Genomic DNA, 21,487 nt, shown 5'->3' with positions numbered 1-21,487 from the left:
GTCCCAAGAACATCTTTATTAGGCAAGGAAGCTCAGAGAGCTGAGTACAGTTCAGGCTGATGGAAGATTTTGAGAAATTTTCCAAGTCAGAAAATTTAAGTCTGCTGCACTCAAAGTTGTAAAGGAGTCAGAGACCTTTCTGTCAAGGTCTCCATTGAAAGATTCAGTCTTACTGCTCGGAAAAGTTGGCTCAAAAAAGGAAGGGCTTGAATATTCAGTAATGCTAATTCATTTGAATATTGGCCTTGAAATAAAAGCTAGAAATTCCCCTCAAATGCACTTTAATGGATGTACAACTGAACCTGTTTCAAAATATATCTAGGAGATATTTCAGGACTACAAAAAAGTGGAAAAAAGGATCCACACACTTAGTGTTATTCCATCCGCCCAAAAAAGCAGAATTGCCCATTCCCCATTTAACAAAAATTCCAAATTGCAGACTTCTGAGATGACAGAATCCAAAGTACTCTTCCAGAAAAGGATTGATTAGTATCTGCTGTAGTGGAGCAGCTAACCAGCAAGATGAAGTGAGTACATGCCTGGCTGAGTCCTGACTAAATGGATGGCTTGATAATGTTCTCTTGGGACTCAAGATAAAGGACTTCTCTGAAAGAGAATGCAAAAAAGGGAATACAATTGCAGAAGATACAAGAATGACTTCATTTTGGAGCTTTGGCTTCTGGATGAATCCTGTCAGGAGACAATAGGGGAGAAGTCCAGGTGGCCACTTGTACAACAGTGTCACTAGGGTTGCTCCTTAGATGGAATGAGGGAAAGTAACTGCTAATCTTGACGTGTTGGTCTGTGAAGCAAACAGGTCACAGCAGGATTTTTCCCACTTTCAGAATATTCTTCGGTAGTACTGATGGAACACATGTGGTAACCCACACACATTCAGCTTGTTTGCTAAAACAGTGGACTTCCCTGAAATCAGCAAAGCAAGTAGGAAACAGTTCCAGATCAATAACCATTCCCCCATCTCACAGCTCCCCAGTAAACAGGTACATTTGAAGTTCACCCCTTGCATGTTAATGCGCCATACAACTGCCTTTCTGAGCCAACCTAAAGTACACCAATACAAAAAGAAACGAATTCTGTCAAGATCCAAAACATCTGTCACTGAAATTCCCCTACCCTCATTTCAGGATTGATGCCTGTGAACTGTCCACACAGCAGGGGAAGAAGAAGAAGAAGAAGAAAGGCTTGCCAAGGAAGAAACAGCATCCATAGACCATTTATGAGAAACTTGTAGGCCTTACAAATATATATCTAATGCAAAAGCTTAATATATTGAAACCACTGGACCAGGGGATGGGTCCAATGAAGAGCTCACATATGTTACCTTGAGAGTAAACATTGATAGAAGCATCATGGAGTTGAGGGTTTGCATAGTGGTTAAGGTATTTGCCTCACAAGAGGTACAGGGTTTTATTCTTACCAAGGAAAATTTAACTAGGCTTAAAATGCCCAGAAAGACAATGAGACTATTACTTAATTATGAAACTCAACCTTAATACAGAGTAGACAGTGAATGACAAAAATGCAAACAGCAATGAGACACTAGCTTGGAGAGATGGGATTTTGTCCACTGGGAGTCCTGTTCTAAATTTGGTGTTCAAAAAGTCATTATCCCCAGAGAAAGGAACAAGCAGATCATATATTGACTCCCACTCGAACAAAATGTCATAGATGAAGCCAGTCTTCCCAGATACAGAACACTGATTTCATGCAGCTTGAACCCAACTTCAAAGAGTGTTGTACAAACCATTGGGGTAGAGACATCATCGTTACAAGGCTTTGATCATGGTCAAACCACTTTTGGACTAAAACGTGTATTTCTGGAGATTATACAAGAAAAAAACAACCAGACTTCTAGAAAGAATCCAGAAGAAAGCCACTGCAATGAGCTTTGGGAAGAAATATGATCAGAAGCTAAAACACTTAACAGTGCTTCTCACTTCAGACCAAATGGAATAGGGGGATTGGAAAAATTGTGCACAGGTCCATGTCAGGGATGTAAAAGGGGTCATTTTGAACAAGAACATAGGATGAAGGAAGGGAATAAAAAAGTAAACTGCAGGGACAAACTATTCCATGGACCTTCACGTCTACTCCACTCATACACTTGTGCAACACTAAACAATGAATACAATAAAATACGACTGTTTAGTTTATATTTGGCAACTAAATGCCTTAAGTCCTCACTTTACTCCTCAGCCATGTTTAATGAGAAGTTATGTACCTACCATAACGTTCCATGTTAATTGTCTTCTCTCGCCTTCTTTCTTGCTTGATGGGTTCGGAGCCGATCCTCGGCTCCGACTCGGCACTTTGCTAAGCTCGAGAGTCACTTTTACCAGCTCGAGGCAGCCCCATATCCCATGATGCAAGGCGGTAAGTACCCAGATCTCGTTTGTTATCTATAGGCAATAACACCTAGCATAAAAACTTCCCAGAAGGAAGAAAGAAAGGCAGAAAAACCTGAAGGATGGGTAGGAAGATCAGAACTGTCTGGTCTTAAGAAGCATTCTTCCATGTAGGGAGAAAAAGGGTCTGTCCAGGCCAGGGGGGTAGGAGGGTGGGTCGCAAGAAAGAAGGCGAGAGAAGACAACTAACATGGAATGTTATGGTAGGTACAGAACTTCTCAATGTTAAGTTGTCAATCTCGCCTTCATTCTTGCTTGATGGGACTGCGTCCCTAGCACCTCTATCCTGGGTGGCTCAATGGAACAGACTCTTGAGAACTGTAGAGCCAAAACTGGCTCTATCCCTGGAGGCCAAATCCAATTTGTAATGAGAAACAAAGGTATGAGGAGTGGCCCAAGTGGCTGCTGCACAAATAGTGTCTAATGGAAGTCTAGCCTGAAAGGCTGTGGAAGTGGCTAAGCTTCTGCTTGAATGAGCTTTAGGTTTCGAGCACAGCTGTTTTCCCCTGAGTCGATAGATTTCAGAGATGACAGAAGAAAGCCATCTAGATAAGGTCACCTTGGAGACAGGAAGGCCTTTCTTGTTATCAGCATAAGAAAGAAAGAGCTGATCGGATTTCCTGAATTGTTTTGTTCTGTCCAAATAATATCTGAGTTGGCGGTGAACATCAAGATAATGTAATTTCTGTTCCGATCTGTTTGAGTAATTTGGGAAAAATACAGGGAGGTCAATAGATTGATTCAAATTATTTTTCGAGGCCACCTTAGGCAAAAAGGTTGGATTAGTTCTCAAGGATACCCTGTCTTTGTGGAAGACCAAATAAGGGGGACGAACAGAGAGAGCATGAAGTTCAGATACTCTCCTTGCCGAGGTAATAGCAACAAGGAAGAGTGTTTTCCATGACAGAAATTTCAGGGAACATGAAACAGCTGGCTCAAAGGGAGGAAGAATCAAGGATGTCAGCACTAGATTTAGGTCCCATTGAGGAGGAGGACTCCTGACTGGAGGTTTCAGGAGAAAAATTCCTTTTAGAAAATCTCTACAAAGCCTATGGGACATAATGTTGTGATCTGCAAACCCAACATGAAAGTTTGAGATAGCAGCCAACAAAACTTTGACAGTGAAAGATGAAGAGCCCGCGTGAAAGATTTCCGCCAAGAAATCCAAGACTGCTTGAACAGGGGCAGTAAAAGGATCAATATTTTTGGCTTTTGCCCAACAAGAGAAGCGTTTCCATTTGCTGGTATAATAAATCCTTCTAGTAGAGGATTTTAGGGAAGCCACTATGATATCCCTAATGGGATTAGAGATCATAGGAAGCCTGGCTAAGGAAGGAAGTGGAGCAACCAAGCTGTGAGGTTGAGAGAAGGGATAGACCGGTGCAGCTGACCCGATTGGTGAATCAGAAGGTCTGGTACTGGGTCCAGATGCCACGGCTGCACCAAAAGGTGACGATGGAGGAACGGGAACCAAATCTGTCGAGGCCAATAAGGAGCAATGAGAATCATCTTGGCTCTCAAAACGGTGGCTTTCTGGAGTACTTGTGGAATCAGCGGAAAGGGAGGAAAGGCATAAAGAAGTCCCTGGGGCCAATCCTGGGTTAGAGCGTCTCTGGGGGGATGGCCGGGAAGAGAGAAAAGAAGTCTGGGCATTTGCTGTTTTGGGGAGTAGCAAAAAAGATCGCAACATGGGCGGCCCCATTCTAGAAAAATCTCCTCCACAATAGATTGTTTGAGAGACCACTCGTGAGGCATGAGAATAGCTCTGCTCAATCTGTCCGCTAGAATGTTGGTTTTCCCAGGGATATGCGTTGCTACCAGAAACCGATGAGAGGAGATCGCCCATTGCCAAAGTCTGAGAGCTTCTCGACACAAGCGGTAGGACTTGGTTCCGCCCTGTTTGTTGATATACCATACTACAGACATGTTGTCTGTGCAAACTGCAATTGTTCCCAAGGGAAGAAAGTCATTGAGGGCTTGCAACGTTAAAAGCACTGCTCTCATCTCTAGGACATTTATGTGCAGGTGGTATTCGAACGGTTGCCACGTCCCATGAACCATCCTGCCCTGATAATGACCCCCCCCCACCCGATCAGGGAGGCATCCGTAGTGACTGTGGCTACCGGGGCCGGGGATACAAAGGGTCTGCCTTGGTGAATCTGGGGGGAAGTAATCCACCATGAAAGATGATTCTTGCAATTTTGTGTCACCAGGATTCGGTGACGCATTGGAAGTTGTTAAGACCACTGAGTGAACAACATCCATTGAAGCAGGCGCATGTAGAAGCGGGCCAGGGGAAGGAGGGTAATAGCCGCAGCCATAAGTCCCAACACCTTCAGAGCCATTCTGGCTTGCACCTTTTTGCTGGCAAGGATGATCCTCACATGACTTTGTATATCTGAGATTCTTTGGTCTGTGAGGGTTGCTGACATCCGAACAGTATTTAAGTTTGCGCCTATGAAGGTAATAGACTGGCAGGGCAATAAAGAGGATTTTTCGTAGTTTATCGAAATTCCTAATCGAGTGCAGAGATTTAGTGTATAATCCCTGGCTTGAAGAAGTTGATGCCTGGTGGTGGCTGAAAGGAGCCAGTCGTCCAGATACGGAAACACCTGGAATCCTTGACGTCTCAGGTGAGCCGTGACCACTGCCATACATTTGGTGAACACTCTGGGGGCTGTAGTGAGACCAAAGGGCAGGGCTCTGAAATGAAAATGACTGGACCCCAGCCGAAAGCGGAGAAATCTTCTGGAGCGTCTGTGAATTTTTATGTGATAGTACGCATCCTGAAGATCTATTGAGCACATCCAGTTGTCCTTCTCTAGTAAGGGCAAAATTGATTGAAGTGTGACCATCCGGAATCTTGTCTTTCTCACAGACTTGTTGAGTCTGCTGAGATCCAGTATTGGTCTCCAGTCTCCCGTCTTTTTGGGGACCAAAAAGAATCTTGAGTAGATTCCGGGCTCTGAATGGTCTGTTGTAACTGGCTGAATGGCTCTTTTTTGTAGAAGTTTTAATACTTCTAACTCTGCAACTTCCCTTAGACCGGGTGGTACATCTGGAAGGGAATTTTTGTGAGAGAAAGGACTTTCCTCGAAAGGAATTTTGTAACCCTCGGATATAATCGACTGTACCCATCTGTCTTGAGAGAGGGAACGCCAGGCTTCTGGGTACAGTGATAGTCTTCCCCCGACTGCCTCCAAGGATGGACAGTCGGGCAACATCTCAGGGATGCTGGAAGGGCTTGTCAGAGAGGCTCTCTGCTTCCCTGGTTTTGTGGACCCCCTCTGCCTCTAGAGCGGCGTCTGTTATTATTACCCCCTCTGCCTCTAGGGGAAACTGACCACGTGTATCCGGCGTGACTCCCTGGGATTTGCGGAACCACATCTTTCCACCCTTCTGTCCTTTGGGGTAAGGTCTAGAAGGGGTGGAAAAACGGACCCCTACGGCAGAAAGAGTCTTTCCGTCCTGCTCACACCTGGTCAATGTATCCTTCACTTGATGGCCAAACAATGCTGACCCGTCAAAGGGAGAGTTTGTGAAGGACGCCTTAAAGGGATCTGCAAAATTACAGAGCCGCATCCAGGATTGACGTCCAAGAGCCACCCCTGTACCTGCGGCTCTACTCGCTCCATCTGCTGCATATGATATCAGTCGCATGGAGGAGTTAGCTATAGAATTAAGGATTCCTAGCTGAGAAGCAATTTTCTCTTGAGCCCCTGCAGCCGTAGGATCCTGCACTACTTCACCTAATTCCTTAAGGATGTCCCTTTGGAGTCTGGTGAAGTGACATAAGTAGTTCAGCGAGCGCATGGCAAAGGTCGCTGAGGAGAATATCCGCTTGCCATACCTATCCATGGTCCTAGAATCTTTATTAGGAGGATGGACTGGTACGGAAGGATCTGCAAGTTCCTTCTTAGTGGCAGCCGCCACCACCATGGCATCAACAGGGACACCTTTTGTAAGGAATTGCTTCTCCGAAGGGGCTGTAATAAATTTAGACGGCCTCCTAGGAACTGGCTTTACAGAGTCAGGAGCAGCCCAAGCCTTTCAAGCAATAACCTCCATAAGGGGGTCGAAAGGCGGAGACACCCAGGAGGTGGAGGGCCGAGATCCAAACGCCTCTAGGTATACCGACTCATCCTCAGAGGGATTTGTGGAGGGCCAGTTTCCCCTCTGTTTTAGGAGTTCTAGGATGTCTGAAAAGGAGACATCCTCAGAGGGGGATCTTGGGGATCCCTCTGACACATCTAAGTCGGTATCTGAAGTGATAGACTCAGAGGAGTCTAGGTATTTCCTCTTACAAGTCCTCTTGCGCGGAGGATCTCCTGACTGGTCAGGAGAATCCTCAGAAGAGGGGGATATTCCCAGTGGGGAAACCTGAGGCGGTGGATCTCTGGGTCCGGGAGCAAGAGAGATGGAAGAGATATCGACAGGCACTGTAGAGGGAGGAGCTAAGGGAATAGACTGCTCGCTGAGCCCAGTGGCCAGCACACTCTTCATCACCTCAAAGGCCCCCCTCCCAGGGAGATCCGAGAGGGCCCATTCCGAAGAAACCAGGACTCCCGGGCCCACTGAAAGGGAAGGCTCCGAGGCAGATGTCAGAGCCGAGCTCACCAAGGCCGAGGCTCCAAGGGGAAGAGTGGGGTCGGACAAGGGTCCGATGCCACTCACCCCCTCGGAGGAGACCAGGGAAGCCCGACCACCGAATCCCTCCAAGGAAGGTCTCGAAGAGGAGATAAGAGTAGATGCAGAGGGTGCAGAAGGGGGGGGTATCTGCCCCTCAGCTGTAGCAGTAACTATCCCCGAAGACTCCAGCTCCAAACTCTGAGGTAGAGTCGAAGGAGGAACTTGAAGAGGGTGTGGACTAATAGTCGTCTGTTGAGACGGACTATGAAGCATCTGGGCCAGTGCCTGTGACTTCAACAATCTACTTACCACCCTCTCTAAATCATGGTCTGAAAGCCTGGATGACCTGGATGATCGGCTCCGATGGCTCCGCTCCGAAAGGAGAGGTGAGGCCGGAGCCGAAAGTATCGGTTCCAAGGAAGGGGACCTGGACCTCTTCCTCGAAGGAACCATTGGAGCCGAAGAGACCACAGATCCAGACGGAGCCGATAACTTTTCGGCTCCGAATGAAAGTCTCGATGCATCTGCTCCAGCCGGAGCCGATACAGACATAACAGTAACGGTGTCAGAGCCGGTCGGTGCCGACACTGAAGCCTGAGCCACATGGTGGTCGGAGCCGACACCAAGGTGACCATAGCAGTATCGGCACCGATAGCCATCGGTGCCGAAGATTTTGGCAAGACAGAATCGGCTCCAGCCGGAGCCGATTTCGACTCCGAAGAAGTCGGAGCCGAGGCCACCGGCTTAGATACAGAAGCCTGGGCCTTGGAAGATTTTGAAGTCTTGCTCGGAACCGATTTGGCCGGAGAGCCCTCCGGTTTAAGGAGACCCCTTAAAATCAACTTATTTCTCCCCTCCTGCACGACTCTCTGGCTAAAGGAGTGACAAATTGCACAGGAGTCCTGCAGGTGGAGAGGTCCCAGGCAATATAAGCAAGAAGTGTGACCGTCTGTCAGAGACATCTTCTGACAGCACGAGTCACACTTCTTAAAGCCTGAGACCCTTTCTTTGGACATGGCAGTATACAAAAAACAGTACACACACACACAGTCCCAATCAGACAACTAAAAAATGTAACTTAAACAATAATTAACCTCTCACACACACACCCTAACAGGGGGGGATGGGAGGGAATGAAGGCCTGACTAAAAGGAAAAGGAAGGAAAAATAATTTTAGTCAGAAAAGGGCTTACAATTACATAAAAATAAAGGTATTCTAAAGAAAAGTTGTTAATATTAAATTTTTGGGGCAACTAGTAGTTTAAAACTAACACTTACCAGGAGCTGGCAAAAGGAGGACCTCATCAGCGAAGCGGCAAATGAGATCTGGGTACTTACCGCCTTGCATCATGGGATATGGGGCTGCCTCTAGCTGGTAAAAGTGACTCTCGAGCTTAGCAAAGTGCCGAGTCGGAGCCGAGGATCGGCTCCAAACCCATCAAGCAAAAATGAAGGCGAGATTGACAACTTAACATCCACTATTAATGAGTCCAGCTTTAGTGCCAGCAGACTGTTGTAGCTCATTTGTGTATCCGTGCAACAAAAAACAAAACTGATCTCTCCCTAGGTAACTGCTACAACACTAGGCTGCACAGGTTTAAAATAAATAACCACAACTTTAATCGTAAACATTTTAATTTAAAGCAATCAGTGGCCTATTTCTATAAAGGTCTAACCGCTTCTATAGTTTGCAGCTATGTGTAACAAGCAATCATTTTGAATCTGCATGGCATTTCATAGCAACATACAGCACAGTGTTACTGTAATCTTTTGCTTTCCCTGTTTATTATGAAAATGATGCACTTTGTAATGCTACCAGTTTGCACTTCTTTACAAGTAATGGATTAGAAAGAAATGTATACTACTACTATTTAGGAATAACTACATCTTGTGTCGAAATACAATGATGTGTGAAATGTGAACTTCAAGATTGTACCTACTCGTGTACCAACTCCTTAGCTCAACGCTTTCTGGAATTCATTAACTCCAATGCCCTAGAGCAACTTATCCACACCCCCACCAGGGGCAACAACATCCTAGACCTAGTCATTACCAACATGAGTGACCGGTGTTCCACACCTGATGTCAACCCCTTGTTGGTCCAATCCGACCATAAGCTTATCACCCTTGATATCCACATCCCGCCCCCACCCCCATTAAGGAAACCACAGTAAAAAATTTCTCCAAAGCCAACTTCATGCTTCTTAAGACAGAAGTGGTGAACTTCATGACACCCATGCAGATGGACAATGCCGTTACAACTGCTGAATCCTACACAAATGCACTCTATAAGCACTTACACGAGTGCATGGATCGTGCTATCCCAAACAGAACCAAGACGCTATCCTCCAAAAAAAGGAAGCCAATCTGGTGGTCCCCTGCCATAAACAAACTGTACAACAGAAGGAAGAAACTGTTGCAAAAGAGAGTAAAATCCCATGAGTGGAGGAGCTCCCTGGTCAGCCTCAGTAAGAAGCTGAGATCCCTTATAAGATCCTCCAAAGCTAGCTGCAAAAACAAAATTGCCACCGAATCCAAGGACAACCACAAAGCATTCTATAGCTATGTCAAGAATCTAGATGGCAACACCCAGATCTGCTCTGAGTTACAGCACAAAGGCACGAAAATTACAGAACCAACTGATACTGCCAACATCCTGGCAGATCGGTTCAGTGCTAACTTTACCCACCTCTCACCCCTTAAAGGGCCCATATCTATACAGGAAGAATGCAGAGTCCCAATCACAATTACGCAGGTAAAAGCTGCACTCTCTAAAGCCATAAACACAGCATCCATGGGACCGGACAACATCCCAGGCTGCGTTTTACATGAACTGGCTCCCCACTTAAGCACCATGTTCAATAATAGCCTCACATCAGGCTTTGTGCCCACTGAATGGCGCACAGCAACAGTTATCCCACTCCACAAAGGGGGGGCCACCACTGATCCCGGGAACTATCGATCTATTAGCCTGACGAGCCTGGTCTGCAAGGCCATGGAACGTATCATCATGGAACTCATAAACAAAGACACTGGTAACCTCCAAACTCTGGATCCCACCCAGTTCGAGTTTGTGAAAGGCAGATCATGCATCCTGAACCTGATCGACTTCTTTGAGGCAGTCACCAAAGCCGTGGATGAGGGTAAGGTGGTTGACACAGCCTATTTTGACCTCGCCAAGGCTTTAGACACCACCCCCCATTCTGGAATGATAGTTAAACTCACTAAACTAGGTATAAATCCCTATGTCACAAGATGGTTGCCAACTGGCTCACTGATAGATCCAACACTGTAAAAGTTGCAGACTCCAAATCTGACCTCAAGGCAGTGACAAGTGGAGTGCCACAGGGTTCCGTCCTGGGACCTCTCCTGTTTGGTATCTACTTCTCTGAAGTACAGGCTAACACAGAAGGCCTCTGGCCGACAAAGTTCGCAGATGACTGCAAACTAGGAGCCATAGTCAAGTTCCCAAATGATGTGGACATCCTACAGAAGGGGCCCCACCGAGACAGATGCCTGATGACAGAGCCATGGCCTCAAGCTCAATGCCAAAAGGTGCAGTGTCATCCCCTTTGGTAAAAACTCTGTACCCATGAACTACCCCATAGGCAGCAATCTACTTAACACCGAATGTGTGATAAGGGACCTTAGGACCCAGGTGGACAGTAGTCTCTCCTTTGATAGTCACATCGCCACAGTAGTCAGGAAGTCCTTCTACGTGGCACACCTCATCATAAAAGGGTTCTCATCCAGGAAAAAAAAAAAAAAGGAGGTCATTGTTCCCCTTTACTAATCACTCATTAGACCCATTATAGAGTACAACGCCCCTTTTGGAATGTACCTCACAAGACATCTGCAGCAGCTGGAAAGGCCACAGAAGTACCTCACAAAGAGGATTACTGGCCTCAAAACAAATGCCCTACACCGACCGCCTCAAAAGACTCCAGCTTTACTCCAGAGCATATCGCCTACTCCGAGGTGATCTCTGCCCAACATATAAAGCTATGTCAAACCCAGAGATGTTGGACATGCTACACCTAAAGAAATCCCAATCCCTCCAAGCTACACGCTCTAGGGACCTAAACCTTGTCACCACAATAAACAGGACACACTGGAGGGATAGATTCCTGTCCCAGAGACTTCCTATACTCTGGAACAAGCTACCCATCTATGTCAAGCAAAGTTCTTCATTAGCACTCTTCAAGAAAAATCTTGATGAGTGGATGGGAAATAGGAAATATACCCCGGGGATCACTTCTGTGTCTCTGCTGGACAGTGGCACAGGAAAATGACTTTCTTGGGTGGCTTAAGCTATGGCACCATGCTGGCTAGGCTTACGTAGGCCCTTGGGCCGATAGCCTAGTACCTACCTATGAACTACCACAAACATCTCACCATCTTACATTTTTTTGGTAGTAAGCCATAAAGATGCCCACCTTAAAAAAAATAAATAAATAAAAACACTTCTATATGGCTTACTACATAAAACTCTTCTATTAAAAAAACTGGTAATAAGGGGTGTGCCTCATTTTAGTAGGCTACTGTTATTTTTGCCTTGTACTGCCTTTTTGTGCACTTCCATTTAACATCCACAGCTCCTTATGGCATCCTGATATTTTTGAAGTTAACCTCCTTAAACCAAGTGATTTACCAATTAATAAACAGGCAGCATAATGAAGTGCTAGGTGAAAGTAAACAAACACACCAAGATCTTTCACACAGGGTGTCCTGTATAGCAGCGGATATCACCATCATTTGTCACTTACTATTCGTATTTTAACAAGTGAACAAGTTACATGTTTAAGGGGTATGGTGTGAAATGCTATAGTGGAAGATAGAAAGATCTGCGATAACAGTGCACAAACAGTATGTACTAATACTGGAGAATGCTAGTTTGCCAGTAATTGCAAAGAAATTTCCAATACCAGCTATCAAAACTATGATAAGGTATCGAGCAAAACCTTACGCGATGAATAAATATTGACTGTCCATGTGCAATACAGTGCACTAGAGATGTTTTGTATCTTTAGAATTAAGCAATACTTCTGTGTGCATTAGTACTTCCAACGCTAATAGTGCACAAACAGTATGTACTAATACTGGAGAATGCTAGTTTGCCAGTAATTGCAAAGAAATTTCCAATACCAGCTATCAAAACTATGATAAGGTATCGAGCAAAACCTTACGCGATGAATAAATATTGACTGTCCATGTGCAATACAGTGCACTAGAGATGTTTTGTATCTTTAGAATTAAGCAATACTTCTGTGTGCATTAGTACTTCCAACGCTAATCTTAAAATATTGGTCGACACAGGAAAGAAGCTTAAAACAGTGTTGAAGACAGTCGCTCACATTACAAGTCAGACAACTTGAGAGATGCTCAGTCCTCAATACTGTTAATTACACAAACAAAGCTTAATGTTTAACACTTCTGTAAGCAATCAAAAGAATTACTTGTTGTCCGAACACTCAAACACTATAGTTCCAATACACAGTTCCCAAAATATAAAAAATGGTGAAACCTTAAATTTTTGCATTTATATTATGGTAAAGACTGAATACATCATTATAAAAATGCTTCTTACCAACAACATTGCTGATTGTACCTGTACACAACATATTTACATTTGACTGGCTTATGCTTTCAGCTTGGTTTTTCAGACAATGCTATGGCATTAAGGTAATGTATCAGGCATTAAAGATGTGACATGGTACAGATCAAGGTGTTAAGTTAAACGGGTGGGTGGATAATAGGAAATGTGCACATTCAGAAGCTAGATGGGTTAAAAGCAATATACCTTGAGATGTGTTTTTACAATGCTTTCATTTATCAAGTCTGTAATGCAACTACATATGTACATGTACGTCAAGATAAGCAGCAGTCTTCCACAATGGAGAATCTGGGACCGATTTAAATCTTAACAGACAGCAAGTCTGCAAAGAAATTTAGATCCATTGGACAGAAGATCTATAAAAACAGCTGTTAGGTCTTCCAGAGTGACAATCAATTCATATACAACACTATTTGTATCCCCTCAATACACCTCAGACACACTACGTACACATACACTCAGCCAGGCTATATTCCCGCATACACCAATTATCTTCCTCATGCTATTTCACAAATAAATTTAAAAAATCAGAAATGACTGCCCTTTCCTTCAGGAGAAATTTGCCCATTTAACAAATACTTGACCGTTTCAGACATGCAGCATAATATACCTGAACCAGAAAAAAATATATATAAAATACACAGCAGTGAACTAAATACATACTTATCAGCATTTCATCTACCACAATAAATGTTAATAAAAAATAACAGCAAAAACAAAAGTAAAAATGACTACAGAGGTTATAACAATCCCACTATACATCCCCTAATAAAACAAATAAAAGTATAACAGCTGTTGAAGAATGAGATCCAGAGTTGGAAACAAAGCCCGGCTAATCTATCCCTATACCACGTTAAATACATGCAGTTAAAAGACATCTTTGTCCACACGACAGCATATTGCACACAGCTACACTGTCACCTGACAGCTTGTACAGCTACTCCTCATGTTCAGCTGAATAGTGTTACTGTTTTTCAGGCAGATGTGCATTAAGTAATAAATATACTCTATGCACAGTTAAGGTTTTACTATCCTGATTGTCACAGTAGGCTATTAAAAGAAGTGTGTTGTACTTCCAATAAGCAAGACATACTTGAATGTTCATAAAATGCTCAAAACTTCAACAAGCAATTGAGCTAGCTTAACAATGCTACATTTCACACAGGCAGAGTGTACAACAGACTTATTGTAGAACAGTAATATCTGCCTAGCACCATTCACTTTTAAAGTACAAAACTGTGCACATTCAATGCACATAAACCACGTTTAAATACAAGAATCAACATTAAAGCAAAATGGAATTAGCATGGAAGAAGAATAGTTTGTTATAGTAAATGCAGGCATTAAGGTAGCAGAGTTGCACACTTTTAACAAAGCATGTTCTCTGCTTTGTGCAAGTGGCCCAATGTCAGCCTGCTTGTATGACAAACTCATTTCACATTCTTTTCTTTTTCATTCATGAAAAGAGCACACAGCTTAAATAAAGCATGCTATAAATACCAAGTGTGGAGTATGCAGTGCATTTAACGCTTTGCGATTTATACCTCAACACGTGTTTATCATTTAGACCAATCAGCAACTTTTTTCCGATTCCTTGCGATCAGTCTGCTATTAATGTAACAAGTCTGAAACAAACTGAGCATTTTGCTCCCACAGATGAAACCTAGGCACATTAAATTTCATGGAGTGTCATGTATACACATGTCTATGTGTGTGTGCACGCCTGTTTACACACAAGAAGATATTCTGCAATGGACTGGTTTTCTACCTACAGCAGTGGTGCACAATGTCCGATCCCGGGGCCAAATCCGGCCCTTGACCCAACACCATCCGGCCGCCAGAGTAACCAAAAATTCTAAAAAATTGAAAAAATGCTATGCCTTACTCCAGTCACAACAACTTTCTAGCACGTGCTTACTTACCTAATTGACTGCAGTTGCGCACACCCTCTAATTTTAGCAGCAGAAGAACTATTCTTTGCTGTTTATAACTTTTAGTCTGTAAACAGTAGCAACTTTCTGCAAGAATTTGTAATAAGTCATGGCTGCAAGCCAAAATAAAGTTAAATGCAAAGTTGATGTAGAAAACAAAATTTCATGACTGCTGTCTTAAGTAAAAATGCCAATCACCAGTACCCATTGTTAAATCGTAATGACTTACTATGTTTTGAGGTGGCCCACAGATGCATTAAGAATTAGTGTAGTTGCCCTCCCCACAAAAAGGTTGTGCACCACTTACAATCATTGTTTGCTGGGATCCAGTCTGGCTTCCTACCACCCCCAGGACTGAACAAAAATGAATGAATAAGGAGAGAAAAGCTGTGACAGCATACTAGGAAAAGTAAAGAGGAAGAAAAAAAAATGGTGCTATATTATATCTGTGCGCCTGGAAACACTTGGCGAGTACAACTGAGTAGGTAAAATATGGCGAGTAAACTGTCTTTCGGCTTTTCCCAGTTAGGGGTCGCCACAGCGGAACTCCGGTCCGCTAATGATTGGCAGTAGATTTTTACGTGCTGGCTTGCCGGGCCTAACGCATAAACTTCAACGAAGGAATGCCCATTCACACATGTCAACACACAGAAGATGCTCTAACTGAGAATCAAACGTGCAACGTCTAACTGTGAGGCGACAACGCTACCACAGCACCACCACATGGTGAGTGCAAATATATAAAAAAAAAAATCCGCAAGCAAGCAGTTTCCACTTCGGTTATATTTTTTAAAGGGAAATGGAATGGATTAATTTAGGTAATGCGCTACTAAGGGAACCAGGGAAGTATTCTTCTAAATGTTTCTGAATGTGCCCATTAGAGAGAGTAAAAATGACAATGATTTTCTTTCTCTCATTAAGTAGCACTGAATTTGATCTATATATAATTTGTGGTTGCCACTCTTCTTTCAGTGAAGAGAAGAACTCAAGGTAGAGTTCTAGCCCATTAGATCTTCCTAGTGGACAGCTACAGCTGTTGCAGCCCCTCAGAAATGCATAACTAAAGGTGAACACTTGCTGAATAAAGATTCCAGCTCCACAGAACTGTGTCGTGAAGTTGACTAATAGCTCAGCAACGGGCTCAGCAGTGGTTTCTGCCCTTGATGTATGCACTAGAGCGAACTAATGGCACAGCAGTGGTTACAGCCCCTCAGATCAGCATGATGATGATCGATAGTCAAGCATCAGTTCCAGTCCCACAGATTAGCAGACAAGTCTACTGCTGGTTGAACAGCAGTTCCAGACCCTCATATCCAAGTACTGATCAAATGCTAGCTTAGTCCTGGTTTCAGCCAATCAGATCTATACACTACAGCCTGCAGACAGTTTAGTAGTTACTCCAAACCCTTTGATCTGGAAGGTGGAGTGGTCTTAACTAAACAATGGTTCCAGCCAATCTGTACAGAAACTGAATAACTGACTATTTCAGCGCAAAAGATATCTTGCCATCAGATATGCTTACTGGAGTGGAATACTACATAAGCAGCTACTTCAGTCCATAAGATCAGCATAATGGAGCCACCCAATAAGTACCAGTTCCAGTCCATTAACTTTGCACACTGAAGGTGACCTTTGAGAAGCAGTCCCAGTACACAAGATCTGTTTAAACAGACTTCTAGTATCAGTTTTAGCCCACCAGTTATGCAAGTTGACCATGGTATAATCTCTTACATTTAAGTTGTTATTCATAGTTAGCCAGAAGAAACACCCTGCCCTCTTTATACGTCATTCCATCTCCCTACTTACCTCCTCTTTCTGTTCTACTGTCCTGTAACTATCCCTTACTTATCTACTGTCCCCATAGCCGGCCTTAGGCATAGGCCAACAAGGCAGCTGCCTACGGTGCCACTTTAGCAGGGGCGCTTTTCCAATAAACTGGATGGTGTAGGTAGACCACAAGGCGATATTTTACTTGAGGGCTTCACCATTTCGTTTTGCGCAGAAGTGAGCGTGTCACGAATTGAGTGACAACCCGGTCTGCATATGTCATTAGCCTTCAAGTAATTGCGCGTGCATACATATTTTTGGGATGACTCCTTCAGCATGATATTATAAAAATATATTAAACAGTTATCTTCAGCACTGACATCTCATTAGCCTGGGAACCAGACTACAGCATATCCTTTAGCAGGTGTTGAAAGCTGTTCTAAACCAAAATGACAACTGGCCTAGCACTCAGAATTTTTGGAAATCGCGAGTGGCAATTTACACAAAAACTCAGTACTGTTTCCAACCTTCCTCTTGGTTAACCCCATTTGAATTTGAAAGCAGTAACTTAATTAGTTATACTAAGGCTGCTGCCTCTCCCCTTCCCTACTCGCTTGTTCTCAAGCTAATGAGGTAAAACAGCAATGTGACACAAACCAGAAGGAATAATGAGAAATCTAAAAGACAGCCACTAGGTTTGAGTACCAAGTGACTGCGCAGTTTAAAACAAACACAACAGCAGACTCATTACAGATCAGTAATACAATTCATTACTCCTCCGTCTATTCAGCAAAAGTGGAAAAAATGCAAGCCAGCGACTATATACTGTAAATTCACACATAGTAGCTTACACTGCAACATGTGCAAGACTTGATGCACCTCTTCCTCTGTACTCAGAATTTTTATTTATTTTTTTATAGTTAGATGACTGGGAAAGTCTGACTGAGCAAACTCTGTTGCCAAGAGGCCGCAGGGGAAAACTCTGACAGTACGTAACATACATAAATGTATAAAAAAATTTTTCCTTTAAAATTACAAAATAAAATTACATGAATGTAAACTATTATTTTTCATATGAATGTGTATATGAAATGCTTGAATAACCTGCCTGCTACACTCTGGAGGGAAACCAATGAGTTCAATGGGCGAAGCACACTGATTTCAGAACTAGTTATTAAATTGGTGATGGACAGATTGACAGACAAGATCAGACAGGAGTTCCCATGGACTATGATGTTTGCAGATGACATTGTGATCTGTAGTGAGAGTAGGGAACAGGTGGAGGAGACCCTGGAGAGGTGGAGATATGCTCTAGGGAGAAGAGGAATGAAGGTCAGCAGGACTAAGACATAATATGTGTGTGAATGAGAGGGAGGATAGAGGAATGGTGAGGATGCAGGGAGTAGAGGTGGCGAAGGTGGATGAGTTTAAATACTTGGGATCAACAGTTCAAAGTAATGGTGAGTGTGGAAGAGAGGTGAAGAAGAGAGTACAGGCAGGATGGAGTGGGTGGAGAAGAGTGTCAGGAGTGATTTTTGACAGACGAGTACCAGTAAGAGTGAAAGGGAAGGTCTATAAGAGGATAATGAGACCAGCTATGTTATATGGGTTGGAGACAGTGGCATTGACAAAAAGGCAGGAGTCAGAGCTTGACGTGGCAGAGATGAAGATGTTAAGATTTGCACTGGGTGTGACGAGGATGGACAGGATTAGGAATAAGTATATTAGAGGGTCAGCCCAGGTTGGAAGATTTGGAGACAAAGCCAGAGAGGCAAGATTACGTTGGTTTGGACATGTGCTGAGGAGGGATGCAGAGTATATTGGGAAAAAGATGCTAAGGATGAAGCTGCCAGGTAACAGGAAAAGAGGAAGGCCTAAGATAAGGTTTATGGATGTGGTGAGAGAGGACATGCAGGTGGTTGGTGCGACAAAACAAGATGCAGAGGACAGGAAGAAATGGAAACAGTTGATCTGCTGTGGCAACCCCCAATGGGAGCAGCCGAAAGAAGATTAAACTGCGATTACTGCATACTAAAGTACACGGGTATTATTAAACTGCATTCCCTTACCTTCCCATGTTACCAACTGAATTGATGTTGGTAACGTTTTACTGTTTTAGTTATTGTTATATTACATGTCAGTGCGCTTGATTTCTTTTTTTGACATCCGATGGTACATTCGGAGGGAATGCATATTCATGAAGGACATATCACAGGGGTGGGTTTTGGGCGGGGCTTGCTACTGCACATCTGGTGAGGGCCGGTGGTGTGAGGTGGTGGTCTGGAGCCCTTTTGCCTAGGGCACCAGTTGACCAAAAGCCGTCTCTGACTGTCCCTAATTGTTTTATCCTACTTTACCATTTCTTATTAATTTGTTTCTATCTACTCAATCTTAAAATTTAGATACGTTTTCTATGTTGGATTCAAAACTCTTCACCTTGTCAATGGTATCTTTTTATACTAGCAAATCAAAATGTTTACTTTTATTTATATATAAAGTAAAAAATAATTTTGTTTTCTCCTTTAAATTTCTGTATCCTGTTTATCACACTACTATTTACAGTGCCTGTTTCAGCACAAACAATTTAGCATCTTCTGGGCACCTTACAGGGGAGGAGTGGTGGCCATTCTTTATGTGTCAATGCCAAGTGTTTTAAAGCTCTCAAAACTGTAAAAACATTTAGCTTTACGTGTTTGTATCTCTTTCTATTTGACTTTTGCACTATATGGAAGCAGGCAACACTTCAAGCACTACAAGGAACACTTTATGCACAAAGAATGAACAGGTCGCTCCAATCATAACTTTGCTTAGATGTTCCCACATGGATGTCAAGATTCAACTCTTGAGCCTTACTCTCAAAGAGATCTTCCTCTACATCCATGTTGAGAACACAGCAAGTGGGTTATGACCACTTTCCTGATCATAATCCTCTGCCTTACTGCTAAAATAACATACCGGTCAGAAGAGTGCAGAACATTCTTGCTTCCACTCACCACACAGATTGTTACCACCTATAAAATAAATATAAACTCTACAAAATTTCACTGCTTAAACAGTACTCAGTCTGCTTTATACATAAATCACATTCAGGTGTGACAGCATCAAAAGTAAATGGAAATTAACCAGTATCATTAGCAAGTTTCTAATAATGCTAGGCAAATAATAAATGCGCCTCCTCCAAATAAATATGCAACATCCAGTTTCACAATTACACACCCCAACACAAGCAAGTCCTTTATCACTATGCATTAAGTAAAAACATCCTGTTTTATCAATTATCTATGTCACCCACATAATATAATAGATGGTTCTACCTCAAATGATTTTCGATAGTCGCATCTTGTATCCTCAAATAGAACATCAAATAAAATCTAAAACCACCCAAATTCCATTTCAAGCTGTTAGCATACAAACATTTGGTAATAAACCAAAAAAAGCTACAACACAAAAAAAACTTTAGCTGTAGTCTGTGTGTACAAGTTCACCTGAAGAAGTGAAGATATACCAAAATAAAACCAATAAATATATAACAATGAAAGTGTCAAACAAAAAGTCAAACTCCCAAATACATATTAATACCAACACTACATCTGTCATATGTGACCTTAAAACTGTACCACACTGCAAGGTATGGTAAGTGTCAGTGCTCACAAAATATTCTCTACTATACAGTGAAAATATTAAATAATTACTTAAGGGAGTTTTCCAACGCATAATTAAGCCTCGATGTTCACACACATTACAGGTTAGCCCATTTTGTTAAACTGCAGTTTACAACATTTTTATTACACTGCATTTTGAACTTCTGATGATGTGACAAGTAGCCCTGCCCACTTTTCACACAGCATGCCACATAATTTACATGGAAAGTTAAGATACTTAACTTACAGCACGTAAAGTCAAAGCAAGATAACAAGTTAAGAAAAGCTACTTTAAAATGTTGATTCAAGTCTTATTTCCACATTGCCCATAAAACCCTAACGGGTTAATAAGCAACTAAAAACTAAATCAGCCTAATGAATGGAATGAGACCCACAGTATCGTGCAGCACACTTTATATTTACATATGGGAATATATGACCATCAATGACTAGACCACAGAATGATGGAAGAGCTGGGCTCACTAAGAAAAACAAGTCAAAGCGGATCATTCGGGGATGACAGCTCCTCTCCTAGGATCTCTAGGACCAAAGGATCTCTGTGTAACCTCTTTTATGCAGATAAAAGTAAAAACAATAGTATTTTATTCAATCACCATACAAAAAAACTGCTAACACATCTATACATTCAAAACACAGTTTCCTAAACAACCTAACCTCTTTCCTCTCATTTTCTTTGCTCTTCTGGCCCTGCTGTCTGGCATACCAGAGCCCAATTTCTCTGCCTTTCAAGTGAGGGGGATGTCTACCCCGACGCGACCCACCATCACTTGTAGAACCACCATAAAAACTTGAAGAGCCTCGGTTCCTGCCACGACCCCCACCACGGTCATAACTGCCTGAGTACCCATAATCAGAAGACTCCATGCTTGCTAGCAATACCGACTCCCGGCGTCTTCTGAATTTCCTTTCAAACCACCAATGAATCGGCTTTCTTCGCTTGCGCATGCCCTACTATTTGTATAGCAACAGTGGTTTGCTAAGCACTATATTCCGTACCTCAGTATATTCAAGATGGCGCATTGCAGCAGCAGTCAGCAAGATAAGGTGGCAGACATATTTAGATAGTGTACGGCAAACTTCAAAACGCAGTATTTTGCTGCCATCGTTTATTTAACTACTAAGCTTTCGTTTAGAACAAACGCAATTTTGTTAGGGCTATCCCAAACTGACCAAAATAATGACAGATGTCCGTCATTGTGACTATAGGCTATGGAACAAGAACATGTTACATATAAACCAGTAATAAAACGACTTTTTAAATGTTTTTATTAGTTTTGTTTTAACTCCCATGACAGTGTGTTTGTCAGTTCATGCCTTTATTTAATCTTTCTTAACCGGGCAAGTGGATTAGGCACTATTCGACCCTCCGAGACCAGCTAGAGAATTTACAGGAGAAAGTGGTAGAGCTTGCTGGATATCCGAAAGTATTTTGCTGGAAAAAAATAATAAATTATGCCT

The 21,487-nt window shown here is 42.9% G+C and overlaps 1 protein-coding gene across 1 annotated transcript in view; it reads right to left on the bottom strand.

The window, feature by feature from the left end:
• The window catches only part of DHX36 (DEAH-box helicase 36), a gene marked incomplete in the record, with an annotated part of 1,900,459 nt that extends 1,879,498 nt beyond the window's left edge, over nt 1-20,961 (bottom strand). Inside the window, 1 exon segment of the mRNA XM_044070516.1 lies at nt 20,684-20,961. Coding sequence (XP_043926451.1) covers nt 20,684-20,893 — 210 coding nt within the window.
• Nucleotides 20,962-21,487: the final 526 nt, after the last annotated feature.

Source organism: Protopterus annectens, chromosome 4.part1, assembly GCF_019279795.1.
Source record: "Protopterus annectens isolate FY-2018-M chromosome 4.part1, PAN1.0, whole genome shotgun sequence".
NCBI classification, from domain to species: domain Eukaryota; kingdom Metazoa; phylum Chordata; order Ceratodontiformes; family Protopteridae; genus Protopterus; species Protopterus annectens.
The sequence above is the reverse complement of the archived record's forward strand: the minus strand, read 5'-3'. Positions and strand labels throughout refer to the sequence as shown.